This window comes from Micropterus salmoides, unplaced genomic scaffold (assembly GCF_014851395.1).
Source record: "Micropterus salmoides isolate LMB-PRFRI ecotype aquatic unplaced genomic scaffold, ASM1485139v1 Ms_hic_scaffold_2, whole genome shotgun sequence".
Classification (NCBI taxonomy): domain Eukaryota; kingdom Metazoa; phylum Chordata; class Actinopteri; order Centrarchiformes; family Centrarchidae; genus Micropterus; species Micropterus salmoides.
The window spans coordinates 8,806,471-8,829,884 of NW_024041150.1; the positions used below are offsets into that span (position 1 = coordinate 8,806,471).

At 39.0% G+C, this 23,414-nt stretch overlaps 1 protein-coding gene across 2 annotated transcripts; it reads right to left on the minus strand.

The window, feature by feature from the left end:
- Positions 1-1,256: 1,256 nt before the first annotated feature.
- Positions 1,257-18,103, minus strand: LOC119911383 (G-protein coupled receptor 4-like). Of its 2 annotated transcripts, none has more exons than XM_038730269.1 (5): positions 17,997-18,103; positions 14,527-14,727; positions 13,892-14,079; positions 13,270-13,782; positions 1,257-1,328 (listed from the first exon to the last, which is right to left on the minus strand). In XM_038730269.1, the coding sequence occupies exons 2-5, from the start codon at positions 14,710-14,712 to the stop codon at positions 1,316-1,318; spliced, it is 900 nt and encodes a 299-aa protein (XP_038586197.1). In that variant the 5' UTR covers positions 14,713-14,727; positions 17,997-18,103; the 3' UTR covers positions 1,257-1,315. The 2 variants fall into 2 exon arrangements, with proteins under 2 accessions (XP_038586197.1, XP_038586196.1); XM_038730268.1 differs by having other exon boundaries at positions 1,257-1,304; positions 13,246-13,782.
- Between the last annotated feature and the right edge of the window lie 5,311 nt (positions 18,104-23,414).

The window sequence follows — 23,414 nt, forward strand, 5'->3', positions numbered from 1 at the left end:
AGTATGAAGTAGCACACAAACTATTTCATTCAGGCATATGGTTGCTGCTGTAAACTACAGTGTATAATATTATATTGACAGTATCATTTAATACTGGTGTCAGAGGTTAATACACAAGTTCACATTGTGTTTTTGAGCATGTTCTATGTCAGAGTATATACAGGAATCCTTAAGTAAAATTCAATACTTTTTAAGACCTCTTAAGACCTTTTCAACACATTTTAAGACTGCCACGCCACTTTGAGCTGTAACCAGTTAAGTCAGCAACACACCTTTAAAAGAGGACTTGTGGAGTTTTTAAAAGGAATTTAAATATATATTAGTGCTGGGCAACGATTGAAATTGCATTGTTACGCGTAAAATTGAATAATGAATTCTAAAGTAGTGTACTGCACAATTTTAATTCAAATGTCCTGCTATATACACAAAAGTGCAATAACATGTGGTTTGCAAACATTTTAAACAAATAAGGAGCTTTTCCCAGCAGTCCACTATTATATATAAATATTAGTAATAGTCAACATTGCAAGTAATGATCAATATGAAGTAGAGAGAAAATAAATCCAGAGAAGCAGGAGTAATTATCTAATGTACAGAATGAACTGCCGTTTTTAGGAGTAACAAATTTCTTTCAACTGAAATGTTTTTTGACAGCAGGGCATTTCTAAGTCTCAGATTAAATAAAGAGAAACAAATAATGTGGAATTTTTTATAATAAATAAATAATACATAGCAGAACAAACACAGTTTTGGGTAAAAATGTAAGAACAAAATTAAAATGTGCGAAAGTAAAAAGTGCTAAAGATGTGTTGAGCTGTTCCCCTTCTGTTAAATGTCTATGAAGATTCTCAGTCATCCAGGTCATAGTTATAGTTGAGGGAAACTCAGCTATTTAACCCAGGAACCCCAGGAAACTCAACAAACGTAACCTATTGGCCTCAGGTGAAGATACCAACGATAGTCGTTAAGTCTTGGCCACAGGTAGTCTTAATGACTGTAACGACTGTCGTCACAGCAACAAGGAACACTAACGAACCAGGGGTATCGATGACCCGGGCCAACGACCCCACTGAGGTTAAATAGCTGAGTTTCCCTGCCAGTCAGAACTGAAGAAGTCCTTTGGATGAGGGACGAAATGTCTTCCAGTATCTTCAACCAAGTCCAGTTGCCCTTCATTTTAACCTTCTGTTAAACATCCAAACAACAGTCCAAATAAAGATTTAGGACATAAGATATCTCCTCCTGTTTCCTCCCCTTTCTCTCTCTCCCTCTTTCTCTGCCTACATGAAGCTGACTGTGGAAATGTTGTCATCATTCATACTGATGGACTGCTGATATCATTGCTGTCCATTCTGCAGCAACACACAGAGGCCAAAAGCTTGTCTATGAACCCTTTCCTCATGAACACATACAGGAACAAGTCTGCAAGAGGACTCAACCTCAGGAAGATGAGAGACAGGAGGTTGAGGGTCGGGTCATAGTTTTCTACCAGCAACCAAATGATGATAGGCAGGAACAGCAGCGTGTAAATAAGCAGCACCCGAACCAAAATTCCCACAATTCATCGTTTTTCATCAGAGGGGACCGAGATGGAAGCAGACAGGGCTTTGAGGGTCCCAACCAGGAAGAATATTAACAGAGGAAAGGGAAGGAGGAGGAGGAGGATGGGGAAGAGTGTGTCTGTGACCAAATCATGACTACAGAAAGATAAAAGGACACCACAGACAGCAGAAAGGACCCAGACCAGGACACAGACCACTACAGAGGTCTTGATGGTTCGTCTGCAGCGGTACCACAGTGGGTGGGCGATGACCAAATACCTGTAATACAAGATGGACACAAAGTCTTTGAGGAGCTTCAGAGTTATAAACTAATATAATGTTCAGACACAGAAGGAGCTCCACACATACTGGATAGACAGATAGATACCTTTCCAGGGAGATGCAGACCATGAAGTAAACACTGGCAATCAGAGCAGAGAGGTAAATACGATGGATGAAATATCTCATCCGATCCACATTTGGTGCCACCCGAATGATCATGCAGCAGAACTGAAGGATGTCAGTAATGAGGAGGTTGATGAGGTAGATGGGAGCAACATGATCTCTTCTCACCTGCAGGAAAACATTGGTAAAAGTCAACAAGCAGTTGGAAACATGTTGTGAAGTCCACCTCCTCCCAAATCTGTCATCTTGCTCTGCCCAGCAGCTGCAGTCAGAGCCATTTCTGACTTTTTCATCCAACAGAAATCTCAGATATGACCCACTGGCCAATCAGTGCAGGAACAAGACTAAGGGCCAGATTTCCTGCAGCTTCTGCAGCAGTTTTTCAGCCACAGATATGAAGCATTCTGGCTCAAACACATGAGCTGGATTTATCAGACAGACGCACCAGACTGGAGTCGCAGTTTGAGCCTCATGTTTGTGTTTGCAAGGTGAGCCTCTCTCCTCCTTGAATTGCATTTCAGGGAGGATCGCACAAATAAGAACTGGAGGCAAAGAACTTGATAGAGTCATTAAGCTCAACAGTTTAAGAGAAGGCTGGAATGGAGCCACAAATGGAAACTGCATGTGTTTAGGGTCCAATCAGCTTCATGGACATTTGAATTCTGGAGTCAATTATTCCTGTCAGGTTATAGATCATTCCAAGCCTTTGTCCCAGCCCCCTGACACCTAGCCCCCAAACCAGATCCAGATCCTTTACAGACAGACAGACTGTAGGACAGACACACCACACAGACAGGAAATAAATAACTCTCAGTCAGAATGTACATACCATAGAATAAAGAGAATAGATGGCCACCAGGTTCAGAGGAAGGCCGAAAGTAACGATTATGTATGTGACCACATCTCTGATGAAATAAAGTTTATCACGATACTCCTCAAGCTTGTTGTTATTCTGGTAGTTGGAGGTGATGTTGCTGTAATTCTGGTAGTTGGAGGTGGTGTTGCTGTAATCGTAGCTTTGGTCCTGTGAGCTGCTGTTAATGTAGAGACCTTCCATTCTTCAGAGTGAAACCTGTTCAGTGACATCACTAAAGCTTCACACAATAGTTTACCCATCGTAACCCCACATACCCTGAAAACTCCAACCTGTTTTACTTTCTGCGTCACTCACCTGTTCCCTCTGCCAAGGACAAGAGACAAGAAGAATCAAAACAAGAAGAAGACATAACACAACATGCCAGAAACTTTGAAGGAGAGCCACCTCAGCCCCTGCCGGAAGAGAGCTCTGATCACGGGAGACATCTGAGCCAATCCACCACTCTCACTGAAAACCAACAGTGGGGATTCAACATCTCTACCCGCCCCAATCCCCATCCAGGTCACCCTTATCTCCAGACACCCTTTCTCCCCTCTCCCCCCTGTTGAACTTCACTGATCACATGGAAGACCTGGTTAGACCAAATTTACTCACTGCACCTTCCCTTGCCTCACTCCCATTTTCTCTACGCTAAACCCCCCTCACCGTCCACCTCCACCACTGGTTTTAAGTCCTCCAGATTTGACCCGTGTCACAAATACAGCACACAACCCGCCTTCCCGCTTCGCAATGGCGAAAAAGCATTTAGCTGACGCTTTTATCCAAAGCGACTTAGTGAAAAATGTATTGAGGCTTTCTCCTCGACATCCGCCCTCTCACGGGTCTCAGTCAATGACCTTGTAGATAATTTCAGTTCTAAAATTACAAATGTTATTGATGCCATTGCACCAGCCAAGGTGGTCTCTGGTAAGAGCAGATCTCCATGGAGAAATGCCACGCTGGTTAGAACTCAAAAAAGAGAGTGTCGAGAAGCTGAACGCAGGTGGCGGAAAACAAATCTCCAGGTTCATTATGACATCTATAAAGAGAGACTTTGCATTTATAATTTAGAACTGAGAAATGCAAGGCGGTCCTTCTTCTCTGACATCATCACCAAAAACATTAATAATGCACGTGCCCTGTTTGCTGCTGTGGACCGGCTAACCAACCCTCCTGTGTCTGTAGCCTCTGAACTTCTATCCACCAGGGCCTGCAATGAATCTGCTTCCTTCTTCACAGACAAAATTCAAACAATTAGACAAGCAATCAGAGCCTCCATGTCAGTAACATGATATGTCTTGTCCCTATGTCCACTTAAAAACAAGTCATATAGCATGAGACAATTTGATTCTATGAACCATAAAAACCTGGAGGACATAATACAACATCTGAAATCTTCCTCATGCTGCCTTGATATTCTGCCAACAGGTTTTTTTCAAAATTGTTTCTAAATGCATGGCCTCAGATTTACTACAAATTGTCAACATGTCTCTTCTCTCAGGTTTTTTCCCCACAGGCCCTGAAAACTGCAGTCATTAAGCCACTCTTAAAAAAGATTTTACAATATTGGTAAGCATGAGAGAAGTTCTCACCACTTAGTTAAATTATAATATCCCTGACATAAGTGGCATGTAACACAAAATAAATTAAACACAAACACAATTAAGGCAAATAAAACAGAAGCCTTTTAACTACATAGCCTAAATACTTAGAAGAAATTACTAATTACTTGAAATACGTAGAAGCACAAAAAGCAAGGACGAATGACCAAATCATCAAAATCTGAGCAAGACAATAAGGCATTATGTTGGTTCTGAAACAGGCTGTAGGTAGCTCCACCACTACACTTAATGTATGTAATTGAAGTAAGTTTAAATTCTATCAGAAGAGAGTGACCTTGAATTTGAATGACTATGAATGCCTGGTTGACATTCATTGTAAGCCTCACATATTAAATGATTAATTATCATTTCAATTATTTGTCCACAGGAGCCAGACATTCTAAAACTAATATACCTTAATCACCTAATTTAGTATTTAAATTCCATCTCTGTGACTTTCCCACTGCTTGTAAACCTTTTCAGTGACTTTAAGCATTGTTGATGATGTGTCAGACCAATCAGAGAGACCATCAGTCTTCCTTCTTTTGAGATAGATTTCAATCCAAATACACTATATGGACAAAGGTGCTACCCCTGTCCTAATAAATTTGGTAGGGGCTGTGTTTTCATGGGTTGTTAAGGGAAATCTTGCCTATGGATTTAGAATGGGATGTCATAAAAGTAATGCGTAGGTGTTGCTGTATTTTTGTCCATACTAGTGTAATAAATTAACTGCATATTATACACAATCGCTTTAAAAGTTATTCACCCCAAATTTTTGGGGGGTGTACTAAATCGCACATACGTATGGTTATTATGCCAATTCTTAGTAGATGTTTTCTGGTGTAAAACACCTTATTTAGCTACTTTTTGTGAGTAGCTTGTAACATAGGGTACAATTTTCAACAAAAGTGGAGTATTGTACATCCGCTCCTTACAGTTTCAAAATATCTCCCACAAGACTCCAGAGAAGTTGCATTACCAAAGGCCACGTCACTGGTTAGCGATCTTGACGCCCTAACGACCATCGTCAATGTCTGTTTTCAGTCACTGACTGAAACTTCACAACCCTCACCCAAGATGACTTCTCAGAGACAGCTCTCAACATTTCAACCTTAAAACATTTGTGAATCACATAGGCTCTAGTCACTTAAATGTAGAGGATTCTTTTAAATCTACATCATTAACTGAAGACATGTGTAACTCTTTCTAAAAAATCCACAACAATACCTTCAAGCAGTATGTCTGACATGTCTACCACAGTAAACAAAAGTAAATCAAACCTATATCTAATTGCCAGAGAACATTTGCATTACTATGCCAGCAGTAGTTAGCATTTGATGTCTTATCCTAAGAACCAATCACTGTCCAGATAGCTAGTCAGGATTGTGTATATATTCTGGGCTCCTCAGAGAAGGTGCATGGCAGTCTTTGGTGTCTTGTGGAAGTGTTGACAAGTATGCAGTTTTTTGAAGGAGAAAACCAACTTTAAAATTTCTTTACTATTCTTACTAATCGTTTACCAGTCATCCATTTATCTATCTGTCTATCTTAACGGTATGTAGACATATTTCACCTGTGTTGTTCTTTTGAAAAACTTTTTCATCTTTCCATCCTGAAGACCAAAGCGAGAGGTAAGTTGAACATTTTTACCAATACCCCTTGTATGTTTTCATCAAGGCTGTTTGTAACTAAACTATCAAATTTAAATATAAACATGTACATATATATATATATAGTATTGTATAACATAGTATATTCTGACTGTATCAGATTGTACAGATAGTTTGTTATTGTATATTGATTGCTTAGTGTGTAAATATTTTTACACCTATGTAGAATGTTACCTGTATATTGTATATAGGGTGTATATAGTATGAATATTATTTATACTAATACATAGAATTTTAACTGATTCTACTTTTATTGTATTTTATTCCTTACATTCCTATATACATATATGTACACAGAAAAAGTACTGATAGCTTATATTGTTTTACAAAGTCACCCAAGTTATCATGCTGTTCTTCTCATTGTATAAACAATAATCTTAAATTAACTTGTTATAAGTCAAGACACCATATGATGTATAATATATTGTAAAACATTTCACTGGAAAATGAGAACCAGAAGGGTTTTTCCTAAAAAGGAAGCCTTGCAACTTCACTGCATCTGAGAAAGAAAAAGCCAAATTTCAGAAAGGATTCATCTACAAGGAGAAAGGTATTAGATCAGAACATAAGATTCTCTATTCAATACTGTATTTAACTACAACTTTCTTGGTTGCTAATGAATTATAAGGAAATGGAGCATTGTTAAGTGTGTGCATAGTATACACTATATATAGTTATATGTTGCCATGTAAGGTGCAACCTGAAAATGGTTTAAAGGCATAGCTTGATTTTGTGTTCAGATATGAGAACAATATTGATCTTGTCATTCAACTCTCAGCAAGTCAGTCAAGCTAAGCAGGCAACAATTAAAATAAGAAATACCCACTGCCATCATACATAGAGTACAATTTTGATGTGTATTATATAAATGTAGATACAAATCCAAACCCTTAGGGTGACATTGCATAAGATCCTCATCGAGTGTTAGAACTGCTGAGATAGTGTTGGTCGTTCATGGAATTTGATGACAGACAGACTGACAGATAATTCATTTATTCAGTATAAAAATCACCACCAAAAACACTGAGCCAGGAGAATTCTTGCAGGAATATATTTGAAGACACATCACTGACTCCAAAGAAGGGGCCTGGTTCTGAGAGTACTCCTTGTTATGGTACTAAAGAAGTCCTCAACGATTACACAGTGGCATTAAAGTACTATAAAACAAATGTCTGGGTTTGATAACAAACCGATTCTCTATTCCCTCAACAGCCCAGGACCTCCACATCCAGCATCTTCACCACCAAGATTGTCTGAGACCAGCCAGCCGGACAGCTGCTGCAAGAATTGTTTAGCATCCTCAAATAATTTCTGCACAAACTGTCAGGGAATCTCATCTGCATGCTCGTCATCCTCTTTGGGGTCTCGACCTGACTGCAGTTTGCCATCATAACCGACTTGAGTGGGCAAATGCTCACATACGATGGCGTCTGGCACTTTGGAGAGGTGTTCTCTTCATGGATGAATCCCAGTTTTCACTGTGCAGAGCAGATGACGTGTGTATGGCTTCGTGTGGGTGAGCGGTTTGTTGATGTCCTAGTTGTGGATCGAGTGGCCCATGGTGGCGGTGGGGTTATGGTATGGGCAGGCGTGTTTCATGGACAACAAACACAGGTGCATTTTATTGATGGCATTTTGAATGCATAGAGATACCATGACGAGATCCAGAGGCCCATTGTTGTGCCATTCATCCACAACCATCACCTCATGTTGCAGCATGATAATGCACGGCCCTATGTTGCAAGGATTACAATTCCTGGAAGCTGAAAACATCCCATTTCTTGCATGGCCAGCATACTCACCGGAGGAATTGGGGCAAAAACAAAAGTGTTGCGTTTATAATTTTGTTCAGTGTAAGAACACAGAAGAGGGTGGGCACATGAGGAACTTTCAGTTTAGGAGTTTGTGTGTGTCTTAGCTTAAAAGCACATTCAATAAAGTTTGCTTCAACATAGTTCTGTATATTTTGTACTGTTTTCTATTTGTGGTTGAACAACTTGTGTTATGAATAGCCATCCAACGTTGTGATGGTTCTGAGATGATCTATAGGTAACTCATCACTATTTCAATGGCTATTAAAATCACTAACACACATTTAAACTGTACATGCTAAAGAAAGAAGTTGAAAATACTGAGATGTAAAAATCTATAAAGACAAATACCTGCCAAATATCAGTGTGAACTTAATGCAGCACTGGTTGTGTGTTCTCCAGTTGATGCAAACTCTAAGTTCCATTGTTACGATGCTGCACCATTTGACAGCCCTCAAATATGCTTCTCTATTCGCCAACAAATGTTTAACCCCACATTTCAAAAAGCTACAATGAGAACATTGCTGGTGACACTTTTCTAAAAAACAAAAACAACAACACTACAGATTATATATTTGGTTTAGATTATAATTTTCGAATTGTCCATTTTGCTTATTTCATATTATTTGTAAAGTGTGTCTGAATGTCTCTGTGGACCTTTCTCTAAGGCTAAGAACAAATGTACTGCCGAAGCATTTTAGAAAGATTTTCAATTTTTCAGAGACAGGCTTCATTTAGCCCCTTAATTACCACATCATAAAACCTAAACACGCACATATGAACTTGTTCATTTGTAGCTAAACTAACCTTTTCAACATTTCACACTTTAGTTTCGACATGATGTGATTTCAACTGTACAAAAGTAGCTCATCTCGGCCACACCTACTGACTACCAGTTATGCACAGCGTTCTAACTTTGACAGCTGTATTCTAAAACTAACATAGCTATCCTTATTAGCTAGGCTCCTTACATGCTTGCTGATAACTTTTTTGAAGGTGGGTCTCCGACATTGACAACATTGTGTTGGATAGATTTGTGCAGCGGTGTTTAGGAAACTAACTATTCAATTGACAGACAGGTCTGTTGTCAATGTGTTTGCGAGCAACAACTTCCTAAATATAGATTTAGGACACATACAAACACTGGTCATGTATCATGATAATTAACAGCATTAAATCCATTGATTAAAAATGAAGAGATCTTGTTGCTGACCTTTGTATTCATTTTGTTTTTACTTTCACTTTTTGTGCTTTTAAAATACTCATTCTGCTGTCTACTGGGTAGTCTATCATTTTAGTATCTGAAGCTTGAAACAATTTAGGAATTTCACTAAAACTCAACCTTTGTATTTTGTTGAAAATAACTTCAATAAAAACTCAGGCTTTATATTTTCTTACAATAACAGATTATACCAAATAAAGACACTCTGTAGTTAGTTTCTTCTCATAAGTATGATTAAATTTGCTTATTTATTTTTTTCTCACAAGTTGGAGTGTGATTATCGCTCCATGCTATCTAAGAGGGAACTTGTGTCATCATGTACAAGAGAACAGTGGACTCCTGTCGTTCCACACAGTACAAGTGTGGTCCTTTTTCTGTAATTCAAATCAATAAATAAAATGCATTTCTGTAAGTGTAGACTAAGCACATAGATATGATGACAAAATGTATTGACATTCAGTGGTTATGAAAACTGGTCAGTTTAGTGTTTTAGGACTGAACAAGTTTAAAGCTGTAGTCAAAGTCTGATGTGAAATACTTTTTAACAATTAATTAAAACTGAATAGAAAGTATCTTACCTCTAATCATTTAATTTATAATTCAACTCTGGTTGTTTTTCTATTTTTGTTCCTTTTTTTGGAATCTAAAATCCATTTTACTCTCCAGGCCTTCAGTGTAGCCCTTTATTTTAATACATGTTGATCTTAAAACACAAGACATCCACTAAAACTCAGCCTTTATATTTTGTTTCAAAAGAATGTATAGAAAATAAAGAGACTATTTAGTTAGTTTATTTTGTCTCAAAAGTATGATTAAATTTGCTTATTTATTATTTTCACACAAGTTGGAGTGTGATTATCGCTCCATGCTATCTAAGAGGGAACTTGTGTCATCATCTACAAGCGAACAGTGGACTCCTGTCGTTCCACACAGTACAAGTGTGGTCCCTTTTTCTGTAATTCAAATCAATAAATGAAATGCATATCTTTAAGTGTAGACTAAGCACACAAATATAATGAAATTTTTTTTTATTGATGTCCAGTGCTTGTGAAAGCTGGCCAGGTTAGTATTTTGGGACAGAACAAGTTTAAAGCTCTAGATGTCAAATGTCAAATATTTTTTTATTAATTAATACATTTTTTTTATAATTAATTAAAACCGTAAAGAAAGTATCTTTATACTGACCATTTTATTTCTAATTCTACCCTGGTTGTTTTTCTATTTTTGTTCCGGTTTTTAGAATCTACAATTCATTTTACTCTCCAGGCCTTCAGTGTAGCCCTTTATTTTAATACATGTTGATCTTAAAACACAAGACATCCACTAAAACTCAGCCTTTATATTTGTTTCAAAAGAATGTATAGAAAATAAAGAGACTATTTAGTTAGTTTATTTTGTCTCAAAAGTATGATTAAATTTGCTTATTTATTATTTTCACACAAGTTGGAGTGTGATTATCGCTCCATGCTATCTAAGAGGGAACTTGTGTCATCATCTACAAGCGAACAGTGGACTCCTGTCGTTCCACACAGTACAAGTGTGGTCCCTTTTTCTGTAATTCAAATCAATAAATGAAATGCATATCTTTAAGTGTAGACTAAGCACACAAATATAATGGGGGGAAAAAAAGTATTGATGTCCAGTGCTTGTGAAATCTGGTCAGGTTAGTATTTTGCGACTGAACAAGTTAAAATCTCTAGATAACAAATGTCAAATAATTTTTTATTAATTCATTCATTTTTTATAATGAATTAAAACCATAAAAGTATCTTTATACTGACCATTTTATTTATAATTCTACCCTGGCTGTTTTTCTATTTTTGTTCCCTTATTTAGAATCTAAAATTCTCCAGGCCTTCAGTGTAGCCCTGTATTTTAATACATGATGATCTTAAAACACAAGACATCCACTAAAACTCAGCCTGTATATTTTGTTAGAAAAAATTAAGAAATTGTGTTTCAAGTGACAGCTTTCTTTACTGAGTAGCTTGTATAATAGCCCCTCTACAGTCTGATAGACTCCCTGGGGCTGCAAGCCATTCACTCTATAGGGGAGTGTTAAGAACGACGTGTGTGAATGAGTCGTTAAAATCTTTGCTTGATCCACTAGAGGCACTGCTGAGTATGGACTTAAACACTCACACACCTGCAGGTCCCCTCTTGACAATAGTTTAAAAAATTTACCAGATGGTTTTAGACATGATTTTAGCATGATTTAAAGCATGTCCAACAGGGGACCTAAAAAATGTCCCCTGTTCACTTTTTAGTCCCCTCTTAGTGGGTGTGTAACGACGTCGAGGTCCACTGTTAGATAGGTTGGTAAGTGCACACACACACACACACACACACACAGTAACAAATCCTTGTTCTTCTATCTTTGTGAGGACCATCATTGACATACTGCATTCCCTGGACCCTTACCGTAATGTTGCTGACCCTGACCTAAACCTAATCTAACTATAAAAACCAAGTCTTAACCTCCAAACAGCCCTTTGAAGTTGTGAGGACCGGTCAAAATGTCCTCACTTTCCAAAAATGTCCTCTTTCTGTTGGTTAAAGTCTTGTTTCTGTCCTCACTATGCAGGAAGTACAAGTACAAAGAGTGATTCAGCTTTAATAAAATTATTTTTTGCCAACAGGTCCTTTGGATGTATTTCATTATAAATCTTTAGTTTGTGTGACATTAGTGTTTAACTTTGGTTGTGTTTAGGTGTAATTTTAGTAAGAATTACCGTAAATAACTCGAAACAAAGAAATAATAAACAAGTAATCTCACTCATTTCTAAACCCTGGTTACGGCCCTGTTTATTGGCCAAGACATTCTTAGCCTGTTAACATACACATCCAATCTAAATCTGAAAGCTGCCGACCCTTCAAGCTGATCTTTACTGAATCTTTACTGCACCTCACATTACAACAGGCCATTTAGCTTGTGGCTTTTCAGTTCTGTCTTCATATGAGCAGACTTCCAGTTAGGACTGTATGTCTGTGTGACGGGTTTTTATCCATCAAGTTAGCCAAAAGTTTTTCAGTAAAGTGTGCAGAGTTGATGAAATCCTATCACAGTAAAGTCTAAGCAGTCAGAGATCCAGCATAAAATATAAGATGTTAGTTTGGAAGGGATCAGTGGAACAACCAAACGGGTATTTCTGTCTGAGGAGAAGGAAATTACACCTGTGAGCTCTGAATGGAGCTGAAATACTCAATACTGAATTAAGGTTTTATTTTCTATTGTTATCATGTATGATTTCAAAATTAATTAATTTAATTCATCATCATAACTTTGTTCACTGTGCAGCTTATTAAGTCATTACTTTAAGCTTTTAGCAGTTTGGGAAATCTGCTTGTTCTTGTTGGATCTCAGCTAATAATGAGCTAAAGTTTAAAAAGGGGAAACATACAGTAGACTTTACTAACTTCTACTGAAACATGTTGGTCTGATCTCTTGTGACTGTCCCTGTCACACTTTATCATTTCTGCCCCAAATTATTATCTAAAAAAGTCTGAAAGCTTTAAGAGCTGTGAGGAAACCTCATTTGGTCAGAAAGTGCAGGATGCCTCCCTGGTAACAGCAGGTTGGGCTTTATGTTCATATAGACAAGAGAGATTTGTCAACCAGCAGAGATTTTGTTGAACCTTCATTTTTCAGCTTTTAATTCACTGAGTTGCTCAAAGACAAACATTCACAGTTTGATGTACAAACTGATTTTTATTGGATTTCCAGAAAAAGTACAATTTCAATTTAAGATTTTATCCAGATTGCCAAGCACACAACAGCTGCTGCAAAACAGCTGCTCTGAATCCCATCCTAAACAGCAGCATGCCTACCACTAAAACAGCAGAAATTACACTTAAAAAGTACAAAGTGCTAAAGACGTGTTGAGATGCTCTCCCTGTGTTAAACATCCAAACAACAGTCCAAATACAGATTTAGGAAGAAGACAGCGAGGCGGCTAGAATGAGCTCAGTTCATCTAAAATAATATCTGCTTTGCTTCTGGGATTAAAGGAGAATAATGACACACATCAACTTCCAGCTCCAGACTAATAAAACACATTTTATTTCCATGTGTTGAAGCCATCACAGTGAACCAGAGCAAGTTGACCAAAACATTTCCCAGCAGCCACTTCTCCCATGTTGTCATCATTCATACTGATGAACTGCTGATATCATTGCTGTCCATTCTGCGGCAACACACATAGGCCAAAAGCTTGTCTATGAACCCTTTCCTCATGAAGACATACAGGAACAAGTCTGCAAGAGGACTCAACCTGATGAAGATGGAAGACTGGAAGTAGAGTCTCAATTTATATTTTTTTAGAAACCAGGTATTGTCATTGTTCACTTTCAGCAACCAAATGATTTTGGGCAGGAACAGCAGCGTGTAAATAAGCAGCACCAGAACCAAAATTCCAACGATTCGTCGTTTTTCATCAGTGGGGACCGAGATGGAAGCAGACAGGGCTTTGAGGGTCCCAACCAGGAAGAATATTAACAGAGGGAAGGGAAGGAGGAGGAGGACGGGGAAGAGTGTGTATCTGATCACATGATTAGAGAATTGTAAAAGGACAGCAGAGACAGCAGAAAGGACCCAGACCAGGACACAGAGCACCACAGAGGACTTGATGGTTCGTCTGCAGCGGTACCACAGTGGGTGGGCGATGACCAAATACCTGTAATACAAGATGGACACAAAGTCTTTGAGGAGCTTCAGAGTTATAAACTAATATAATGTTCAGACACAGAAGGAGCTCCACACATACTGGATAGACAGATAGATACCTTTCCAGGGCGATGCAGACCATGAAGAAAACACTGGCCAACACAGCAGAGTGGTAAATAAATATGAAGATGAAATTTATCTTCTCATCCACATTTGGTGCCACCCGAACGATCATGTAGCAGAACTGAAGGATGTCAGTAATGAGAAGGTTGATGAGGTAGATGGGAGCAACATGATCTCTTCTCACCTGCAGGAAAACATTGGTAAAAGTCAACAAGCAGTTGGAAACATGTTGTGAAGTCCACCTCCTCCCAAATCTGTCATCTTGCTCTGCCCAGCAGCTGCAGTCAGAGCCATTTCTGACTTTTTCATCCAAAAGAAATCTCAGATATGACCCGCTGGCCAATCAGTGCAGGAACAAGACTAAGGGCCAGATTTCCTGCAGCTTCTGCAGTTTAACTGGAATGGAGCCACACATGGAAACTGCATGTGTTTAGGGTCCAATCAGCTTCATGGACATTTGAATTCTGGAGTCAATTATTCCTGTCAGGTTAAAGATCATTCCAAGCCTTTGTCCCAGCCCCCTGACACCTAGCCCCCAAACCAGATCCAGATCCTTTACAGACAGACAGACTGTAGGACAGACACACAACACAGACAGGAAATAAATAACTCTCAGTCAGAATGTACATACCATAGAATAAAGAGAATAGATGGCCACCAGGGTCAGAGGAAGGCCGACAGCAACGATTATGTATGTGACCACATTTAAGATGAGACGAAGTTTTTTCTTTTGCTCATAATCCTGGTAGTTGAAGGTGGTGTTGCTGTAACCGTAGCTTTGGTCCTGTGAGCTGCTGTTAATGTAGAGACCTTCCATTCTTCAGAGTGAAACCTGTTGTTTGACAGGTTATTAAAGGGAGCAGGTTTTTAATATCTACCCAACATTATTCAGTGACATCACTAAAGCTGTGAGTTGAAGTTCACACAAACACAGTGTACCTATAGTTTAACCACAATCATATCAAATCACAAACTGCTGTCTTTCAGTTTCAATCATCATTCCTCAACATTTCTTACGTTTAACTTTTATTTAATCAAATACAAAAAGAAGAACAAATATCTGTACGTGCTGATGTGAGGTCGTTACTGCAGCCACAGAACATCGTCCAGCTGTTTCAGTAGCTTAATGTTTAATGTTAATGCTCATTGGTTTAGGACATCCTGCCTGTCTCCTGTACTCGATGGCCAGGGCTGGACTGGTAATGTGGTATATCGGGCAAAAGCCCGGTGGGCCGACGCACCTTTGGGGCCGGTGTAACGTAAATTAGCTGCAGTACCCTGCGTAGAGCAGGCAAAGGCACTTGATGGAGTAAGGAGAGCCGTGGCCACTGCCAGTCTATGGTGATAGCAAGAGACAAAGTGACTGAGGGAGAGAGAGAGCAGGAGTGGAGGTGAAGCAGTAAGCATGGAGCAGCTCAACCTGTAGGGAGGGTCATTTACACTGGGGACGCTGGGGACATGTAGGCTACCCACAACTATTTGAAAGCATTTGTTCTGAAAAATAGCTTGAACCAAGAAATGTTACTTAACAAATAAAAATGCTTTGAAAAAGGTTTATTTGCACAGCAAGCCTGTAATGCAGTGGAAGTATAGAAGTAACTTGGGCTAAAAACAATAATAAGCTACAGATTACTGTATTATATTCTATTATATTTTTATATTCTGAATTTTTACCTGCCACCTGAATTTTGTGCTTCCCTTGGGCAGAAAATGTCTCCAGAATGCAGGAAATTAAGTGTTTAATGCTCAAAATCTTCTTTTTCCCCCTAAATAGTCGGCTTATTAAAATGTATTCTTGTCTTGTTGTCATGGCCCCAATCTTGCACAATGTTACGACTCATGGGCTAAGTGTTTCATCACATCCTTAAATGGAAGGATGGTGTGTTGGTGAGGGGTGTCCAAACGATTTACCCCGCCGCCTGGACCAAAATGCCAGGGCCGATCTTTTGTCCTGGGCCAGCCCTGTCGATGCTCCAGCACTTGTTGGACGCCCCTCTGCCCTCTGAGTTTGGATCAGGAGGTTTACATGATGATTAATCCACTTGACAGGAGACAGACTGTGCACTCTTCCTTGTTGGTGTTTGTTCTGACATTATTTCTGGAACAAACACTTGTTGCATATTGTTGGGATCACAGGGACCTCACAGATGAAGCTGTTCATTTGTGATCATAACAGAACTTTTATCTTTTTCGTAGATGAACTCAGATCCCTGAACTCAGCTCTCAGCTACGATTGGCTGTTGACCTGTGACCTATGATGTCACCTCATTAATAAAAACTCCAACGCAGTGTCGGTGTCTTCGCTTCTCTTCTGGATGTGACGGCTGAAGCCGCCAACCTGACGGCGCAGCGGCCTCCCAGCGTGGCCCGCTTGGAGCAGAACATAAAGTCCTGCTATAGATCCCTGCCACCAGCTGAGTTAGCCAAGCTGCTAACTCTGAGGAGAACAGACGAAGGGCCAGACCCTCTCACCTGGACGATCCAAACACGACACAGCAAAAGACTGTGAACGGACCTGCCGGCTAACAACTAGCAAGACAACCAAATGTCTTCCTCTACGGATCGCTAACGTAACTGGGATTATACAGCTTCACACAGCTTCACTTAGCGGGGATTGATATATCTGTCACAAACATTTTGGACATTCTGGTGAAACATGGTCCGGGGGCTGCTTTTTAGGGGGCGCTAGTGAGCCATTTTGCCACGTCCATGCATCAAAACCATATGACACATGAATTTTGTGCAAAGGTTAGTGAGTTGTTGAGCTTGTTTCATACTCGGGCCCTAATTAATTAAGATAAAATACTTTTTAAATTTCATAATATCATCAAACTTTGTACAAACTAAAGCAGGTCACTCACATCAAACTACTTAAACTAAATAATTATAAAACAATTAATACCAGTGATACACTTTCTGTATCCTGATCAGGGTACCCCCAGGATTCTCAAAGTTAAATTTAAGACTTTTTAAGACCTTTTTATACCTCCTTGGAAATAATGCCAGAGCTTGTGCACCGCGAACCCTTATTATTTATGTATATATTACGTTCATAACTTGTTAATACATTTTACAGAGCTGATTTCATCATAACCAACAAACACTATCTCTGCTGGCAGTTTGCGGACTTCCTCTTAGTCTTCAGTGGAAGGCTCCTGTGGTTAGTGTGGTTAGTCTTAAAGTGTTAAAACCAAAAATTGTCTTCTGTAATTCTAAATATTTTGTAATAACAGTACATAAAGCATTTCAAAACATTTTCAAATTTCAAAAGCACATTTCAAAATAATTTTCATCAAATACACTAAAGCAACACTTTGATTTAACAAGCATATAAGCAAATACACTCAAGGAATAAACTTTGATATAAACTGACTGTCAAGATATACTTCCTGTCAGAGTGAAGAGTAAGAGTTAAAGTAAAAATACATCCCTTACTTACAAAACATCATGAGTCCACAACATTATAATCATGGTGATGAAGCAATGAGTTTCAGCAGCTACACAGCAACATACGTTTATAAGGTGACTTTAGCAATGTGTTCAGCAATTTTACTTCAAGTAATATTATCTTATGAGATGAAGAAATAAAATGAAGAATAATCTTTAGATGATTTCTCTTGTTATATTTTCTGTCCGAGTGAAACACAGTTAAACACATGTCCTGTCCAATTCTATCAAATACTTTTTATATGCTAACTTTATGACGCTCATCTTTGCAGTATAGTTAAACATTAGGAAACTGACACTTTAGGTTCTTCTAGTTTAACTCAATAAAAAAAACATGGCACCATCTACCAGCCAGTTACTGGTAAAATATGCAAATGTCTGCTAGATTTACTTCATCAGCAGCTAAAAACAATGGTAATCTACTGAGTGGTAGACTTTGAGCGTTTACTGGCTGGTGGACAAAACAGTTCATTTAGCACCCTGCCTGTGTACAGACAGGAGAACCAACTACTGTTTTTCTCGAGCCACGCTGTCGGGCGCCACGTAGCCTCGAGTATTCAAAGACAACCTGGAATGAGTTCCTAAACTCCAGATCTAGAGAATAAGACCAGTGTGGCCCTCGGCTCAGTGTGTGGCAGTGTGGAAGAACCTTACCTTGCAGCAGGAGGAGGAGGAGAGGAAAAATAATCTTTGAGATTCTTTACTCAAAGTGTCTTTTATTAAAGTACAATCAGCAAAAAAGAAAAGAACAGAGCAAAAAGCGTTGACCGGAGTTCGGCTTTTTCAAAATACCAAGAGCTGCAACTTGCATACAGACACAGACAGGATGTGACAGAATATCTCTTGATCCATGTTTGCTGATTGGTTGATCTCTAATGTCCATGCAGATGAGCCATGATCAGTCACCTGTAAGTGGTCTGTTATCCATATCACACCAAATATGGTACACATGAACACAGAATATAAATCCGCCCACCTGTTTCTGTAAATTCATTGCATGCACAGCAGTTTAGACATTAAAGGCTGTGTGGTATGTTATTTTTTAGGGGACAGGAAAATTCAACAAGCTGTACGCTCACTACTTTACACTGTTATACAAGCTGTATGCTCAATACTTTACACTGTTATACAAGCTGTATGCTGACTACTTTACACTGTTATAAAATACTTTACACTATTATACAAACTGCACGCTCACTACTTTACACTGTTATACAAGCTGTACGCTCACTACTTTACACTGTTATACAAGCTGCACGCTCACTACTTTACACTGTTATACAAGCTGTACGCTCACTACTTTACACTGTTATACAAGCTGCACGCTCATTACTTTACACCGTTATACAAGCTGCACGCTCACTACTTTACACTGTTATACAAGCTGCACGCTCACTACTTTATACTGTTATACAAGCTGTACGCTCGCTACTTTGCACTGTTATACAAGCTGTACGCTCTACTGTACATTACACTGTTATACAATACTTTACACTGTTATACAAGCTGTGCGCTCACTACTCTACACTGTTATACAAGCTGCACGCTCACTACTTTGCACTGTTATACAAGCTGTATGCTCTACTGTACATTACACTGTTATACAATACTTTACACTGTTATACAAACTGTGCGCTCACTACTTTACACTGTTATACATGCTCGCTACTTTACACTGTTATACAAGCTGCACGCTCACTACTTTACACTTTATACAAGTTGTACACTCACTACTTTACACTGTTATACAAGCTCGATACTTTACACTGTTATACAAGCTGCATGCTCACTACTTTACACCGTTATACAATCTGCATGCTCACTACTTTACACTGTTATACAATAATTTACCCTGTTATACAATCTGCATGCTCACTACTTTACACTGTTATACAATACTTTACACTGTTATAAAAGCTGCACTCTCACTACTTTACACTCTTATACAAGCTGTACGCGCACTAATTTACACTGTTCTACAAGCTGCACGCACACTACTTTACACGGTTCTACAAACTCGCTATTATACACTGTTATACAAGCTGCACGCTCACTATTTTACACTGTTATACAAGCTGTACCCTCACTACTTTACACTGTTTTACAAGCTGCACGCTCACTACTTTACACTGTTTTACAAGCTCGCTATTTTACACTGTTAAACAAGCTGTACGCTCACTACTTTACACCACTATACAAGCTGTACGCTCACTACTTTACACTGTTATACAAGCTGTACGCTCACTACTTTACACTGTTCTACAAACTCGCTATTTTACACTGTTCTACAAGCTGCAAGCTCACTACTTTACACTGTTATACAAGCTCGCTATTTTACACTGTTATACAAGCTGCACGCTCACTACTTTACACTGTTATACAAGCTGCACGCTCACTACTTTACACTGTTATACAAGCTGCACGCTCACTTTTTTATATGCTAACTTTATGACGCTCATCTTTGCAGTATAGTTAAACATTAGGAAACTGACACTTTAGGTTCTTCTAGTTTAACTCAATAAAAAAAACATGGCACCATCTACCAGCCAGTTACTGGTAAAATATGCAAATGTCTGCTAGATTTACTTCATCAGCAGCTAAAAACAATGGTAATCTACTGAGTGGTAGACTTTGAGCGTTTACTGGCTGGTGGACAAAACAGTTCATTTAGCACCCTGCCTGTGTACAGACAGGAGAACCAACTACTGTTTTTTCTCGAGCCACGCTGTCGGGCGCCACGTAGCCTCGAGTATTCAAAGACAACCTGGAACGAGTTCCTAAACTCCAGATCTAGAGAATAAGACCAGTGTGGCCCTCGGCTCAGTGTGTGGCAGTGTGGAAGAACCTTACCTTGCAGCAGGAGGAGGAGGAGAGGAAAAATAATCTTTGAGATTCTTTACTCAAAGTGTCTTTTATTAAAGTACAATCAGCAAAAAAGAAAAGAACAGAGCAAAAAAGCGTTGACCGGAGTTCGGCTTTTTCAAAATACCAAGAGCTGCAACTTGCATACAGACACAGACAGGATGTGACAGAATATCTCTTGATCCATGTTTGCTGATTGGTTGATCTCTAATGTCCATGCAGATGAGCCATGATCAGTCACCTGTAAGTGGTCTGTTATCCATATCACACCAAATATGGTACACATGAACACAGAATATAAATCCGCCCACCTGTTTCTGTAAATGCATTGCATGCACAGCAGTTTAGACATTAAAGGCTGTGTGGTATGTTATTTTTTAGGGGACAGGAAAATTCAACAAGCTGTACGCTCACTACTTTACACTGTTATACAAGCTGTATGCTCAATACTTTACACTGTTATACAAGCTGTATGCTGACTACTTTACACTGTTATAAAATACTTTACACTATTATACAAACTGCACGCTCACTACTTTACACTGTTATACAGCTGTACGCTCACTACTTTACACTGTTATACAAGCTGCACGCTCACTACTTTACACTGTTATACAAGCTGTACGCTCACTACTTTACACTGTTATACAAGCTGCACGCTCATTACTTTACACCGTTATACAAGCTGCACGCTCACTACTTTACACTGTTATACAAGCTGCACGCTCACTACTTTACTGTTATACAAGCTGTACGCTCGCTACTTTGCACTGTTATACAAGCTGTACGCTCTACTGTACATTACACTGTTATACAATACTTTACACTGTTATACAAGCTGTGCGCTCACTACTCTACACTGTTATACAAGCTGCACGCTCACTACTTGCACTGTTATACAAGCTGTATGCTCTACTGTACATTACACTGTTATACAATACTTTACACTGTTATACAAACTGTGCGCTCACTACTTTACACTGTTATACATGCTCGCTACTTTACACTGTTATACAAGCTGCACGCTCACTACTTTACACTTTATACAAGCTGTACACTCACTACTTTACACTGTTATACAAGCTCGATACTTTACACTGTTATACAAGCTGCAGCTCACTACTTTACACCGTTATACAATCTGCATGCTCACTACTTTACACTGTTATACAATAATTTACCCTGTTATACAATCTGCATGCTCACTACTTTACACTGTTATACAATACTTTACACTGTTATAAAAGCTGCACTCTCACTACTTTACACTCTTATACAAGCTGTACGCGCACTAATTTACACTGTTCTACAAGCTGCACGCACACTACTTTACACGGTTCTACAAACTCGCTATTATACACTGTTATACAAGCTGCACGCTCACTATTTTACACTGTTATACAAGCTGTACCCTCACTACTTTACACTGTTTTACAAGCTGCACGCTCACTACTTTACACTGTTTTACAAGCTCGCTATTTTACACTGTTAAACAAGCTGTACGCTCACTACTTTACACCACTATACAAGCTGTACGCTCACTACTTTACACTGTTATACAAGCTGTACGCTCACTACTTTACACTGTTCTACAAACTCGCTATTTTACACTGTTCTACAAGCTGCAAGCTCACTACTTTACACTGTTATACAAGCTCGCTATTTTACACTGTTAACAAGCTGCACGCTCACTACTTTACACTGTTATACAAGCTGCACGCTCACTACTTTACACTGTTATACAAGCTGCACGCTCACTTTTTATATGCTAACTTTATGACGCTCATCTTTGCAGTATAGTTAAACATTAGGAAACTGACACTTTAGGTTCTTCTAGTTTAACTCAATAAAAAAACATGGCACCATCTACCAGCCAGTTACTGGTAAAATATGCAAATGTCTGCTAGATTTACTTCATCAGCAGCTAAAAACAATGGTAATCTACTGAGTGGTAGACTTTGAGCGTTTACTGGCTGGTGGACAAAACAGTTCATTTAGCACCCTGCCTGTGTACAGACAGGAGAACCAACTACTGTTTTTTCTCGAGCCACGCTGTCGGGCGCCACGTAGCCTCGAGTATTCAAAGACAACCTGGAACGAGTTCCTAAACTCCAGATCTAGAGAATAAGACCAGTGTGGCCCTCGGCTCAGTGTGTGGCAGTGTGGAAGAACCTTACCTTGCAGCAGGAGGAGGAGGAGAGGAAAAATAATCTTTGAGATTCTTTACTCAAAGTGTCTTTTATTAAAGTACAATCAGCAAAAAAGAAAAGAACAGAGCAAAAAAGCGTTGACCGGAGTTCGGCTTTTTCAAAATACCAAGAGCTGCAACTTGCATACAGACACAGACAGGATGTGACAGAATATCTTGATCCATGTTTGCTGATTGGTTGATCTCTAATGTCCATGCAGATGAGCCATGATCAGTCACCTGTAAGTGGTCTGTTATCCATATCACACCAATATGGTACACATGAACACAGAATATAAATCCGCCCACCTGTTTCTGTAAATGCATTGCATGCACAGCAGTTTAGACATTAAAGGCTGTGTGGTATGTTATTTTTTAGGGGACAGGAAAATTCAACAAGCTGTACGCTCACTACTTTACACTGTTATACAAGCTGTATGCTCAATACTTTACACTGTATACAAGCTGTATGCTGACTACTTTACACTGTTATAAATACTTTACACTATTATACAAACTGCACGCTCACTACTTTACACTGTTATACAAGCTGTACGCTCACTACTTTACACTGTTATACAAGCTGCACGCTCACTACTTTACACTTATACAAGCTGTACACTCACTACTTTACACTGTTATACAAGCTCGATACTTTACACTGTTATACAAGCTGCATGCTCACTACTTTACACCGTTATACAATCTGCATGCTCACTACTTTACACTGTTATACAATAATTTACCCTGTTATACAATCTGCATGCTCACTACTTTACACTGTTATACAATACTTTACACTGTTATAAAAGCTGCACTCTCACTACTTTACACTCTTATACAAGCTGTACGCGCACTAATTTACACTGTTCTACAAGCTGCACGCACACTACTTTACACGGTTCTACAAACTCGCTATTATACACTGTTATACAAGCTGCACGCTCACTATTTTACACTGTTATACAAGCTGTACCCTCACTACTTTACACTGTTTTACAAGCTGCACGCTCACTACTTTA